Source organism: Myxocyprinus asiaticus, chromosome 43 (assembly GCF_019703515.2).
Source record: "Myxocyprinus asiaticus isolate MX2 ecotype Aquarium Trade chromosome 43, UBuf_Myxa_2, whole genome shotgun sequence".
NCBI classification, from domain to species: domain Eukaryota; kingdom Metazoa; phylum Chordata; class Actinopteri; order Cypriniformes; family Catostomidae; genus Myxocyprinus; species Myxocyprinus asiaticus.
The window spans coordinates 12,137,320-12,152,686 of NC_059386.1; the positions used below are offsets into that span (position 1 = coordinate 12,137,320).

The 15,367-nt window shown below is 37.1% G+C and overlaps 1 protein-coding gene across 1 annotated transcript; it reads left to right on the forward strand.

Annotated features, from left to right (window-relative positions):
* The first annotated feature begins 697 nt into the window (after positions 1 to 697).
* Positions 698 to 15,323, forward strand: LOC127433258 (sorting nexin-24-like). Its single transcript, XM_051684971.1, has 7 exons — positions 698 to 897; positions 1,992 to 2,075; positions 5,291 to 5,395; positions 7,027 to 7,121; positions 7,273 to 7,302; positions 7,620 to 7,684; positions 13,607 to 15,323. The coding sequence occupies exons 1-7, from the start codon at positions 829 to 831 to the stop codon at positions 13,675 to 13,677; spliced, it is 519 nt and encodes a 172-aa protein (XP_051540931.1). The 5' UTR covers positions 698 to 828; the 3' UTR covers positions 13,678 to 15,323.
* The last annotated feature ends 44 nt before the right edge of the window (positions 15,324 to 15,367 follow it).

A 15,367-nucleotide genomic window follows, 5' to 3' on the forward strand; every position in this document is an offset into this window, starting at 1 on the left:
GATTACTTTTACACTGCATTTATGTGCTTTTTGGACCATTCACTTGCATTGTATGGACTTATGGAGCTGAAATATTCTTCTAAAAATATTCATTTGAGTTCTGCAGAAGAAAGAAAATCATACACATCTGGGATGGCATGAGGGTGAGTAAATGATGAGAGAATTTTCACTTTTGGGTGAACTATCCCTTTAATGTAACTAAATATTAGGCTTAAAATATCATTATAAAATCTGAACTCCGGTCATGAATCGATTTGATTATTTGGAACGATTCATAATTATTTGACAAAATATGCTGAAGACACAAATGTAAATGGAGGGACAATTTACACTATTCGTGAACATGCAGTACTGTAGGCCTATATAATGTGTGAATGGATAATGGTTGCAAGTAACAGGGTTGCAGATATTGGTTTTTAGTAATAGATAAACCTATATTTCCCATAAAATAATGAAAATATGTGTAAGCAATTTTTTTCTTAGAGTAACTTTAATAACAAGGTTAAATGGTTGAGCTATAACCTGAAAACGACCTTTTGTGTTTATTAGCAACGCGTGCATACAGGCTTACAAAACACCAGCAGTTGAATAAGAATGGTCGTGTCAGTTATTTGAAGGGACAGATTTCCTAAATTATGCATTATGCTGCAACCACCGATAGGTGGAAGCATTACATTTTCAGACAAACGAACCTCCTGCTGGCTATGGAGAACAAGCGAACTGAATATTTTTCTCATGTCAGACGCCCAGTCAGCTTGACAATCAGTAACATCATTAAAGGGCATCCTCAACATTATTTACAGTTATTTGACTTGGTCGTGACAGATCATGCATCCTATAGAAGTGTCAATCCCGTCTTTTCGATCGGAGGGCAGTAAAGTGGAGAAAGGCTACACGGTGAGTTACAATGATCAGTTTTAAAGGTCGTAAACACGCTTTTAATAAAGCTCAAGACTACAAACATTGAACTTGACTTGCTGTATCCATATCGATCATTGTCGATTTAAGACGAGTCTCAAAACCTAGTGAAATGCCTACTTAGCATGTTTAGGTATTCAAGGGGGTTTCTTCATCTATGGGCTCCTTTAGCTGTTTACATTTTCCACACACACTAGTGGGTTTAATTTGTCTACTAACAATGTCCAACAGTGTATATATGTACATGTATCACAGGACATTTATGTCATTTTTTTCTAAAAGTCATGAACATTTCCACCACATCTTAAATAATGTATCGTGTTAATATAATTCCGTGGTGAAAATTAAATTAAGATTTATTTATTTAATAAACTTCTTTGTCTTCAGCACATTCTATAAACTTTTTACATAATTTGGCAAAGACGCCCAATAAAAATATTCACAAGTTTTTGTCATACAGATTGTTTGTTGGTGTGGTGGAAATGATAGCACAACTGTGGGACAGTCGTAATTTTGGGGGAATTTCTTTAATCATATTCACACAATTTATATTAAAATATCTTATATTTATTTGACTCTTTATGATAGTTTTAAACATGTAATAATGAATATTTTTAGAATGGATTTTCATAGTTTAATATTGAAAGTCTGTGTTTGGGACCAGGCTAAAACAATAAAATCTATACTAAAAGGCCTCTTTTAGTATAGATTTACTATACTAAAAGTACCAAAAATAAATAATAAATGCCTGGTTAAAAGTTTCCAATTCAGTTTTAATGTGACCTTTATATAATAAAAAGAAGAAAAAACTAAAAAGTTAGTTCTGATAAAAATCAACCCCTGGGACATGAAATTGGCCAAAGTTGAAGAAACAAGACATTGTCTAGGTAGGCGGCACATTAGGTTTTTAGACAGCTTGTATTTATGGTGAACTTATATTGATATTTGAGCTGTTGTCAGTTCATTGTTACTGACATAGTCTGTATCTTTTTCAGCACACTATGTACTGTATATCAATATTATATTTTTGTTTACACCAGAACCTTTAAATGTAAACACATTTTTTCCACCAGGTTTTCAAGATCGAGGTGCTGATGTGTGGTAGACAGCATACTGTTGAGAAACGATACAGTGAATTTCATGCGCTACATAAAATGGTGAGCTTGCTTTAAGCCTCCTTTATCACACTGAAATAAAATACCTGACAGATAATAAAAACTTGGACCACAGATTTAGAATACTAGCTGTAGAATTAAAGGAATAGTTCACCCAAAAATGAAAATTCTCTCCTCATTTACTCACCCTCATGCCATCCCAGATGTGTATGACTTTCATTCTTCTGCTGAAAACATACAAAGATTTTTAGAAGAAAATCTTAGCTCTGTAGGTCCTTTCAATGCAAGGAATGGTGACCAGAACTTTGAAGCTCCAAAAGCATATAAAGGCAGCATAAAAGTAATTAATTTTGTTTTTGGCGATAAGCATTCTTCCTGCATATCGCCACATACTGGGAAGGGTGGAGAATTTGTAGTAAAAAATGACTCGAATATTGTTCTGTTTCTCAACCACACCTAACACATCGCTTATGAAGTTATGGATTTAACCACTGGAGTTTTATGGATTACTTTTAAGCTGCCTTTGTGCTTTTTAGTGCTTCAAAATTTTGGTACCCATTCACTTGCACTGTATGGACCTACAGAGCTGAAATATTCTTCTAAAAAATTTTGTGTTCAGCAGAAGGAAGAAAACCATACACATCGGGGATGGCATGAGGGTGAGTAAATGATGAGAGAATTTTCATTTTTAGGTGAACTATCACTAAGATGTAAAGTTAATAGTCGAAAGTCAAAGTCAGAGGCGATTATCACTTAAATGGAAAAACCATGATGTCTGACAGCTTAGAAGCAGTATTTAATAACATCAAAAAGTGCAAACTGCAAAGGCATAAATCCATATATAAGATTTTTAAAAAGGGAGCAAAGTGAGCACAATCCATGTTGTGAGGTCTTTCCAAACAGATTTTCCAATAATAATCATTGTAGAATGAGTTGTGACTGACCGTTATCAGCTTTCAGCCCCCTGAAGTCATTGATATGTTGTAGTGTTTTATTCGCTTGTTTCTGATTCATCATCATGACTCGCCCAACAGCTCCTGCCTCATCATTAGTGAAGTCCGCAATGCACTGTTTTTGTTTGTAACGGAGTCAGGTTGTTCACTGTTCAGATCTGAAGTCAGTGGAAAAGCGGCTGAACTAGGTTGAGATCAGCTTCTGTAAATTTTCACGCTCTAACAGTAGCACGGTGGACAGTGTGTGTGTGTGTGTCTGTATGACTGCGCTTATTGGCTATTTAAAAAAATGGCACAAGCTGTTCAACAAGTCCCGTCCCAACTTCATGTTTCAGTAGGAAAAACGTCAAGTGTAAAGTAAGCTGTGCTTTTCAAGCCACTTCACAGGGACTTTAATATGGCGCCCCTATGCATTGCAGATATTGCATATATGGTTTTTGCGCCTCTGCCTGTACTTCAGTTGCACATGCACAAGGAGAACTGAAATCATGTTAACAGGGTCCAACTTGACCAAAGGGGACAAAGATCACTCGAATGGTGGCATCAAAAGAAACAACTATTTGCACAAAAAAAACAAACATAAGTAATACTACAAAAGAGCTAAAACCTCTATGAACTCATAAAGGTGCAGTATGTAAGATTCAGAAACCCTTGTTATTAATGACACCTGTGGCCGTTAAGTGAACTGCAGCCAGCTACCTGTTGCTCGTGCTCACACTCCATAGGGACGCGCGCATCGGCCAAAACAATGACGTAACGTACAAAGAGACAGCATGATTCACTGACATCATGCTGACAGATGAGGTAGCATAATTAAAATTACACAGTTATGATTGTTTTACTACAAACTTTGAGAATGCATATTATATTTGACTCTCCAGTGCTGGAACACGGCTAAAACAAAGTGTGGATATAGGTCTGACTATGCAAGACTGTAGTTTGAAGTAATCACTTTTCTTTGCATGATACATTGACTGCATTTATACGATAACCTATGTCGGCATTAGCTAGCTAGCCAGCTTTATCAATAGCTGTTAGCTAAATTTGGTGGATGATGACAGTAGCTGTTTATAAAATAGACTGTACATTATAAATATGTTGACACAATTCAGTATTGATGTGATTTCATCACACCTGTCATTTTGATATATCGATGCGCTATTGTTTTATAATAATAGATTGTATATATTTTCTGTATAACCAAGTTGTTACACTAATGAATGGGTATTTTTGCATCATCTTGAACATTGTCTAGCATTCATTTCATGTGTTATTGTAGTTTAGGTAAAATTACTCAGATCAATCCTTATGGCACTATATTTCACATGCTTTGCAGTTATGTAAGCTTACCTGTCCAATAAGAAGAACGCCAATTCAGGGTCGGTTTTGATCCCCAAAACCGAACAAAGGTCCCTCCAGGAATCAAATGCCCTGCCGATGTTCACTCTAGTTTCCGCTCGACCACGATCACGTTCCCGCTTAGCCAGACGGGATTCAGTAGATAAATGTTTTTTTTTATTTTATTTTTTTTGGCTTACTCTGAGTTTGTGTAGGAGTCGGTGTTGTGCTGGGAGCCGGCTGTTTGCTGGATTCCATCTCTAAGATAACGTTACCTAGTGTTGCAGTTTGATGTCGCTGTTGAATAGTGGAAGAGAAGCACTGAGGCAAGGCTCTCGGGAGCACGCATAAAGGTCACATACTTTGGATTTTCCCAGCAAAAGCGACCCGCTCCCTTCATATGAAAATCAGTCTACAGGCTTTAATAGGCGACCTAGGAAGTCCAGGAAGGACTCATTTTTTAAGTTGCGTTACAAGTTCACACATTGGCAAATAAAAAGGCGAATATTACACCTTTGCACTTTTAATAACTATTTAAATGCCCCCATAAGTTTTCTTTGACTATGGAAACATAATTAAAGCGCAAGGCATTATGGGTATTCCCCATAGCCAAAATTTTGTACTCAATAGTTTGAGTTATTAATACTTAAAATCTTAAGTCTATGGATTTTTAGTTAAATAATAGAGTTATAAGCCGACAACTTGATTTTTCCAGTAATGACAACATTAGGGTTTACAGTCTATGCACATTGACGAGAGAATGTTTTTCTGTTGTTAAACGTCATAAAATGCAGTGGAAGTTTTCGCAATTTCACAATTTTGGCAAAATAAAGAAATTCCACTGTAAACGATGAAAGAATTTTCATTTTTGGGTGAACTATTCCTTTAACACTCCAAACAGACAGACCACCTCTTGAGACACCTTCTGGCCAGTAACATGTTAAAACATGTTTGTTTTTTTTACAGCTAAAAAAGATTATTAAACCTCTTGAAATCCCTTCAAAACATGTGAGGAACTGGGTGCCTAAGGTTCTTGAGCAGAGAAGACAAGGACTAGAACTCTATCTTCAGGTATTGATCATTTTACCCACCTATATGCTGAACAGTTGAAATTACACAATACAGTGCGTGCACAATTGTTAGGCAAATTGTATTCCTCGGGATTCATTTTATTGTTGAACAAACACAATGCTCTCAGTCAATCCAAAATGTTATTGAACCTCAAACCTGAATGTTTAAAGGAAAAGTGAGTTTTGTCTTTCTCAGGGGAATATATATGTGTGCACAATTATTAGGCAGCTAAATTACAAAAAAAAATTCTCCCAACTTAATTAAAAATGAAGAATAAACAGAGTAAGTGCAACAAATAAGTAACACAAAATGACAAATAACATTTTTGGCCTTTCAAAAATATTCAGTGACCAATATAGCCACCCTTCTTTTCAATAACTGCCATGAGCCTTCCATCCATGGAGTCTGTCAGTTTCCTGATCTGTTCATGATCAACTTTCGCTGAAGCAGCAACCACAGCAACCACAGCCTCCCAAATGCTGTTCAAAGAGATGTATTGTCTTCCCTCACTGTAAATCTCACATTTGAGAAGGGCCCACAAGTTCTCAATAGGATTTAAGTCAGGTGAGGAAGGGGGCCCAAGTCATTATTTGGGCATCTTTGAGGCCCTTGCTGGCTAGCCAAGCAGTGGAGTACTTGGATGCATGTGATGGAGCATTGTCCTGCATAAAGATCACAGCCTTCTTGAATGTTGAGGACTACTTCCAGTACCACTGGTTGAAGAAAGTACTTTCCAGAAACTGGCAGTAGGTTTGGGAGTTGAGTTTCAGTCCTTCTTCAACTCGAAATGATCCAACTACCTCATCCTTAATGATAGCAGCCCATACCAGTACCCCTCCTCCACCTTGCTGGCATTTGACTCGAAGTGGTGCCCTGTGTCCATTAGTGATCGAGCCATGGGCCATCCATCTGGTCCATCAAGCTCACATTTCATCTGTCCATAATACTTTAAAAAATAAATCTGTTTTCAGAGATTTCTTTGCCCAATCTTGACGCTTCAACTTGTGAATCTTATTCAGTGGTGGTCGTGTTTCAGCCTTCTTGACCTTGGCCATGTCTCTGAGCACTTGACACCTTGTATTTCCGGACACTCCAGGTAGGTTGCAGTTCTGGAATATGGTGGCACTGGAGCATAAAGTGTTCCTGGTAGCTTCACATTTAATTCTTCTCACATCTTCTGCAGTTCATTTGCGCCTTTTCTTCTCCATGCGTTTTTTTGCACCCCAATTGACTATTCGCAACAAAACATTTGATTGTCCGGTGGTCATGCCTCAATAGTTTAACTATTTCAAGAGTGTTGCATCCGTCTGAAAGCCATTTTCAGTGTCAGTTAAATCTCTTTTTTTGGCCCATTTGACCTGAGGTAATGAAGCTGCCTAATAATTATGCACACCTTGATAAAAGGTGTTAGTCACTTTCGCCACGCCCTCCCTCATTACACAAATACATACCACCTGAAAATGATTGAATCCAATAAGCATTCAAGTTTATATGGTTTGGAGTTGGAAAATGTGCATGGAAATACTGATAAGATCAGAATACTCACTTGCCTAATAATTGTGCACGCAGTGTAGAAAACAGCCCCTTTCCAAAACTCTGAAATAACCATTTGATTTTTTTGTGAGGTATAGACTATAATCATGGAAAATGAGGTTCTTCCAAAGATATTCTTGGATTTCCTCAATATCCGGCATTTCCCATCACTGCCAAAAACTGAGAGTTGCGGGTAAGTTTTTATAGTGTGCAATTTTGTCTTCACGAAGGAGCCTTAGAAAGCAGACTTCTGTACAAACAAAGGCTTTTCAATCTAGTCAACTTAAAAAAATCTATGCATTGCATATACATTGTGTTAAAGTTGTGGTGTTTTTCATGTTTAGATCATTTGAAACTGAATCAGAGGAATCAAGGTATGTGGGTTATGTTATTAAAATATTAACCTGAAGGAAGCACAGAACATTGTTTTAAACTGGTTTTAAAATTTAGATCATTGACAGTTTTCTGTATAAATGTGTAATATACAATCTATTGAGAGTAGCATATTGAGCTGCTAAGAGCTCTTTTGCAAAACTGCATTAGAGAAGTAATTTCGCTGGCCCTGGGAAATGACACCTCCACCCATGTGATACATTTAATAGTCAGCGTTTTTGTTTTGAAGCTTTCATCAAAAAGAGAGAACTAGTTTGAGTCATTCTGTTCTCTGACCTTTCCTCTCCAAACATTGCAGTAAACTGACACACCAGCCAGCACTGCTCTTCCAGAGGGATCCATATCTGCTACCCACCACAAATGGTAAAACTCTATGGCGTAATCCCTGTCCTCCATTATTTGAAGTGAACGTTTTAGGTTCAGAATCCCTGTAATAACCAGAATAAATGAAGATTTGCTGTATAATGCCTGACTTTTAACTGTAAACAAGCCCGGAATACATACTTATTTCGGGACTCTTATTTTGAAATGCCAGAGACTTGGATCCGTTACAATGCTCTATATTTTATTAACCAAATTTAGCTTTTGTAGGCTATATTCACCAGATTATGGATTTTATACAATCACCAGATGAGTGTTTTTTAAATAATTATTCACAAGAAAGGAGTATGTGCTGCTGGGCACGTTACTGTATAGTCACATTTTTCTTTGCATGCCCTCGCTTCAATTTAGAACACTTAATTTATCTAATCAAAATAAAATATGCATTGACGCGAGGATAGAAATATGGATGAATATTGTCAATAATGAAAGATTTAGATACAACAAATCCCTATGAGGTGTCAATGATTATTTTAATTTCACCTCTAGAGGCCACTTTTATACTGTAGGACCAAGTCGTAATTGTAGAATCCTCCAACACCGGCCACAGAGAACACGGAGGAATAATAATAATAAAAACTACTGGCAACTATCGGCATAGATTTTTGCATATAACCGTTAGTTCCAAACAGCAACTATCGGCACAATTAATTGGTAAATCCGATATACAGTTGAAGTCAGAAGTTTACATACACTTAGGTTGAAGTCATTAAAAATAATTTTTTAACCACTCCACAGATTTAATATTATAGTTACAAACTTTATAAACTTTTACAAACTATAGTTTTGGCAAGTCGTTTAGGACATCTACTTTGTGCATGACACAAGTAAGTTTTCCAACAATTGTTTACAGATAGATTGTTTCACTTTTAATTGACTATATCACAATTCCAGTGGGTTTACATTCACTAAGTTAACTGTGACTTTAAGCAGCTTGGAAAATTTTCTGGAATTATGTCATGCCTTTAGGCAATTAGCTTCTGATGGCTAATTGGCGTCAGTTGGAGGTGTATCTGTGGATGCATTTTAAGGCCTACCTTCAAACTCAGTGCCTCTTTGCTTGACATCATGGGAAATCAAAAGAAATCAGCCAAGACCTCAGAAAAAACATTGTGGACCTACACAAGTCCTTGGGAGCAATTTCCAAATGCCTTAAGGTACCACGTTCATCTGTACAAACAATAATACGCTAGTATAAACACCATGGGACCACACAGCCATCATACCGCTTGGGAAGGAAATGCATTCTGTCTCCTAGAGATGAACGTAGTTTGGTGATAAAAGTGCAAACCAATCCCAGAACAACAGCAAATGACCTTGTGAAGATGCTGGAGGAAACAGGTAGACAAGTATCTATATCCACAGTAAAACGAGTCCTATATCAACATAACCTGAAAGTCTGCTCAGCAAGGAAGAAACCACTGCTCCAAAATTGCCATAAAAAAGCCAGACAAAGATCTTACTTTTTGGAGAAATTTCCTCTGGTCTGATGAAACAAAAATTTAACATTTTGTACATAATGACCATCGTTATGTTTTGAGGAAAAAGGGTTAGGCTTGCAAGCCGAAAAACTCCATCCCAACCGTGAAGCATGGGGGTGGCAGCATCATGTTGTGGGGGTGCTTTGCTGCAGGAGGGACTGGTGCACTTCACAAAATAGATGGCATCATGAGGAAGGAAAATTATGTGGATATATTGAAGCAACATCTCAAGACATCAGCCATGAATTTAAAGCTTGGCCGCAAATGGGTCTTCCAAATGGACAATGACCCCAAGCATACCTCCAAAGTTGTGGCAAAATGGCTTAAGGACAACAAAATCAAGGAATTGGAGTGACCATCACAACGCCCTGACCTTAATCAGATAGAACATTTGTGGGCAGAACTGAAAAAGCATGTGAGAAGCTTGTGGAAGGCTACCCAAAACAATTGACCCAAGTTAAACAATTTAAAGGCAATGCTACCAAATACTAACAAATTGTATGTAAACTTCTGACCCACTGGGAATGTGATGAAAGAAATAAAAGCTGAAATAAATCATTCTCTCTACTATTATCCTGATGTTTCACATTCTTAAAATAAAGTTTTGATCCTAACAGACCTAAGACAGGGAATGTTTTCTACGATTAAATGTCAGGAATTGTGAAAAACTGAGTTTAAAAGTATTTGGCTAAGGTGTATGTAAACTTCTGACTTCAACTGTAGCGGTCTACCTCTAGCAGATGATCACCGAAAATGATTTAAATCAAGTTTACAGTAATGTGTGTGAACCACATTTCTGCCAAGTCATATTGTATATTTCAACTCCTGTCATGACATAATGATAAATCCACTCACAGGAATTAAGCTGGTAATGCACAAGATGTTAATCAGCTCAGAATAGTAGTCTTGCTTCTAAAAGGATCATTTAGACAACTTTACAGCTCAAACAACACACATTTTAACATCCATAAGTGCTTTAAAAAACCTCCAGTACGCATGCCCCATAGACTCTCGTTGTAAGTGGCTTACTGTATATATGATTTTTGTTTGTTTTTACAAACTGAGGGACAAGTCAAAAATGCTTTCTGATGTAATCGAGAGCACGCCACAGATGCTGTTGACAGAGCTTTACTTGTATTGAACCAAAACATCCCTTGAAGGTAGGGTTGTCAACTGTCCCATATTTCGGCCGAAATGACAAAATCCTGTACGGAATGCCTATTGTCCTGTATTTTAGCTGCGGGACACTCAAAGGGGACTTTTTTTTAAGTCACTTTTTGTATTGTCTAATCAATTCACAATAATGTTATGCATTTGAATCATTATATAAATTCAATTTATAATTATTCTGTTTATTATACACTCACCGACCACTTTATTAGGAACACCTGTACACCTACTTATTCATGCGATTATCTAATCATCCAATCTTGTGGCAGCAGTGCAAGCATAAAATCATGCAGATACAGGTCAGGCGCTTCAGTTAATGTTCACATCAACCATCAGAATGGGGACATTTTTTTATCTCATTGATTTCGACTGTGGCATGATTGTTGGTGCCAGACGGGCTGCTTTGAGTGTTTCTGTAACTGCTGATCTTCTGGGATTTTCACTCACAACAGTCTCTAGAGTTTACTCAGAATGGTGCCAAAAACAAAAAACATCCAGTGAGTGGCAGTTCTGCGGATGGAAACACCTTGTTGATGAGAGAGGTCAAAGGAGAATGGCCAAAATGGTTCGAGCTGACAGAAAGGCTACGGTAACTCAGATAACCACTCTGTACAATTGTAGTGAGCAGAATAGCATCTCAGAATGCACAATATGTCGAACCTTGAGGCGAATGGGCTACAACAGCAGAAGTCCACGTGGTTTTTTGTTCCACTTCTGTCAGCCAAGAACAGAAAGCTTGGCTCACCAAAACTGGACAGTTAAAGATTGTTTTTGGCAGTGTGACACTCCGCTCAATAACCCGCTCCATGCGTGTGCGCTCTACTCAACTGCTCACGGCCCAAGCAGACGCTCCCCTCAAGTAGCACTTACACTTACCGGTAAAAAAGTGATCGCTCAAATCACACTCCGACATTAAATTTCTCTGTAGTATACTTGGTTCCAAGCACATACACAGGGGGTCGCTACAGTGGCCCAAGCAACTGCCCCTTTGCCCACATGGGCTGAGGTGCCCCTCTGGGTGAAATATAGACTATAGGCCAACATTTATTAAATTATCAAATGATCAGTAATGTGATTGTATTGATTGTATTGTATATAAAATCTTGCTGTTTATTTTGGATTGGTTTACAACGGCTGTTAGATAATCGGGTCTACCAGACCTTCCTTATTTATAATCAGTCAGATATTTCTTTGTTAGCACATATGTCACTGAACATCTTCAAATAATGCCATAACATTTGTTTTCAGTTCTAATTACCTTTATTTACTTTAAACAAGTCATCAAACATGCCTCTACAAGTGATAAAACATATGTGCGTTGGCACGGAAACTCGCATATGCGCTAATTTGCGCTTTTCAGTTTAAACTGGACTCAAGTGATTCAACCAACCCAGAAAACCACAATCTTTTCAACTTTAAAGTTTGTTCGAGTCGTTTATGGCAATAATGAAAACATGGACTGGTACCAGGAAAAATATTGCAGGTAAAAGTGAAATTCATAATTGTTTTTCAGTTGTCTCCACGGAATGATTATACTGTAGATTTGATACATTAATAGGTTTCTGATTTAATGCTATCAGACTTTGGGTCTGTAAATTAAAATGAGCAATTTCTCATCCTAATTTTGTGTTCAGATTTAAAGGGTGTATTAAGTTATCCAGAAAAGAGCAGTGAATGTTTTTTCTCTTTTTCAGTGTTGTTGCTTTATTAATATTCCCTACAATTTTATATGTACGAATCAAATGCAGTCTAAAGGACTGTGGTTATTTATATAATAATTATTCTATAAGTAAATACCATGTGCCCCCTTTGTTTTTCCTTGATATTTTTAAAGCAGCATAAAGTCAATCTGGACTTTATATGCGTCAAACGATCATTTCTTGTGCATGCACTTTTTATATGTACAGCGAGGTTTAACAATGGATTTAACAAATAAAAAATATTTGTCCTGCATAAAATGAGATTTTGTCCAATATATATTAGATGAAATCATGTTTAATGATCCCAAATCAAATACAAATGATTTAATTCACAAATTACTCTGCCTTCATTTAAGAGAAGTTTTTTTCCTTCTAATGTACAATCATTAATGGATTTTTTCTCTGCACATGAATGCAGCAAGCTATGTCGTAAGATGTTATCCGCAACCACTAATCTAGAGTCATTTGTTTATGTTTCACTTATCGTAAAGATGTGGATTTGGCTTTGGGAAACAGACCAGCAGTTATGTGCACTTTATCCCGAAACAGAAATCGAAAGCAACAGGCGGTCGATTAAGTGAGATAATTCCGCTATGAAATTCTCTATGCGAGAGCAGAAATCTTTACTAATCAAATGCTCAGTTGTACAATTGTGGCATGAAAGCAGAATGCTGTGCCTGCAAATTAGGACACACTGATCTGCAAGATCATACATGTTTATTGGTTTTGATGCAGGGTTTTTTTGTGTGTGTTCACCGGGATTCAAGGAAAAATGCTTTGCCAATATACAGTATTATTAAACTCAATTGAGGGTGCTCAAACGTTCGCAACCCCACAGAACCGGGCCTGCATCTAGCTGGCAGCTGCACTGACATGATGGCAAAACAACAAGATACATTACTTATCTATTAATTTATTATCGAATAGTAGTGTAGCCTACTAGCTCACCTTTGGATGCACTACCATGTTCACGTAGCACATCCTAGTGTTCTCTGGCAATGTGACGCATTCCAAAAGGAATATTTGCTAATTCTCACGGTCTCTCCACACTCCCTTTCGATTTCCTCGTTCTTAATTTTGATTTATACTTTGCATTTATTTAGGTTATAAGGTTTGCAACTTCACTAAAACAATGTTTGAGCTCCATAACCTCAGGCATATTGCTTATTTCGCAGATTCCCAAATCAGCATATCACGAAGCGCATTCTGGGTTGAGAGAGCGGCACTAAGTGGCCTGAGAGAGCGGAGCGGAATCTTCAAAAAGGCGCTCTCCTCTCAGGTGGAATTATCACCACTCTGCTCACATACCCTGATGTGAACATTAACTGTAGCTCCTGACCCGTATCTGAATTATTTTATGCATTGCACTGCTGCAACACAATTGGCTGATTAGATAAGTAGGTGTACAGGTGTTCCTAATAAAGTGCTCAGTGAGTGGATATTGAATTCTTTATTGGGGATCTTTCTTACCAAATATTAATATGTGATTAATTAATCAGCATATCATGTAAGGAATTCACTCAAAATATTTTTTTTCCTTAAATTGTTTGCAGATACATTTTCCAACATGGTAATTGAAGGTGTGCTACGTGGAATATTCTATCCAGACTTCCAGCTGAGGTAGATCTCAGCACTACAGACAACATCATGTCCGCTTCATGGATCTAAAGGGATTTATATAAGAAACACTAAATCACACAGTACCAGTTTATCAGACTCACTCATCACAGTTTTAATTTTATATTTTTGTGTCTACACTCTGTGACGTTTTTGCCTAGTTTTTTGGTTTCCTTTATATGCATGGATTGAGATTTATTAGTTCACATGATGTGTCTCATTTCATCTCAAGACTGAAAGTGTGACCTCAGCATATATTTGCACATCTGTAAGAAAGAACAAAATGACATGTCGCAATTTGAACCAAGTTTACATGTCATATGAGGTCAGTACAGAAGGATGTCTTTTTCATTGACCTTATATTACTCCAAATGGGGTGAATTTTTAGGAATCATGAGTGCTTGAAAGAAATTATTGAAGAGCCTTGCACCTTTCCATTATGTTACTGAATTACTCTGTTGATTTGACAGTTATTGATTGCCAGCCTTGTCTTACCATGAGCAAAAAAGGGAACTAATTGTTTAGTTTAATATATGTGTGAGCATGTAAACGCTAGCTTAAAAGCTTTTATGTGGTTAGTTCACCCAAAAATGAAAATTCTCTCATCATTTACTCACCCTCGTGCCATCCCAGATGTGTATGACTTTCTTTCTTCTGCTGAACGCAAATGAAGATTTTTAGAAGAATATTTCAGCTCTGTTGGTTCATACAATGCAAGTGAATGTTGACCAAAACTTTGAACCTCCAAAAAGGAGATAAATTCAGCATAAACATAATCCATAAGACTCCAGTGGCTTACTCAATGACTTCTGAAGCGATCCAGTTGGTTTTGGGTGAGAACAGACCAAAATATAACTTCTGTATCACTGTACATCTTGCCATAGCAGTCTCTAGGCACGATCATTTGAAGTTCAATTACACTTCCTATAGTGCCATCTAGCGCTCTATACATGCGTCAGGTGCTAGGAAGTGTAATTGAGCTTGAAATCATGATCGTGCCTTCTAGAGACTGCAATGGCAAGATGTATAGTCAAAAAGGAGTTTGTACTCACCCAAAACCAGCTGGATTGCTTCTGAAGATACGGATTTAACCACCGGAGTCATATGGATTACTTTTATGCTGACTTTATGTACTTTTTGGAGCTTCAAAGTTTTGGTCACCATTCATTTGCATTGTATGAACCTACAGAGCTGAAATATTCTTCTAAAAATCTTCGTTTGTGTTCAGCAGAAGAAAAAGTCAACATCTGGGATGGCATGAGGGTGTATGAAGAGAGAATTTTCATTTTTGGGTGAACTTTCCCTTAAGCACTACTGATGGGAAAAGTAATGGATGAGTTAACGTAATTTGAGAGGTAATATGATTTACAACTTTTGTTAAGGCTGTCTGTTGTTTAGCTAATTAATATGCTGACAGTAAAACTGACACAGAATTTATTAGGTTATATATCCAGATACATACCAAGCAGTTCTTTTTAAAGTGTTTGTTTTCAAGTACGTCTTAAATGTGTGTTTGGACTATGTGCCATTCCATTTAATGTTATTGACACTTTGAATTGTTGTCTCATGCACTTTAAATTGTGTGAAAAGATCAGTTCTAACTGAATATCATTTTGAAAACTGACAGCAATAAAACAACACATTTATTCATTAGCTGAATATTCTCTCACTATCTCTCTGTTATGATGCATTTTTAA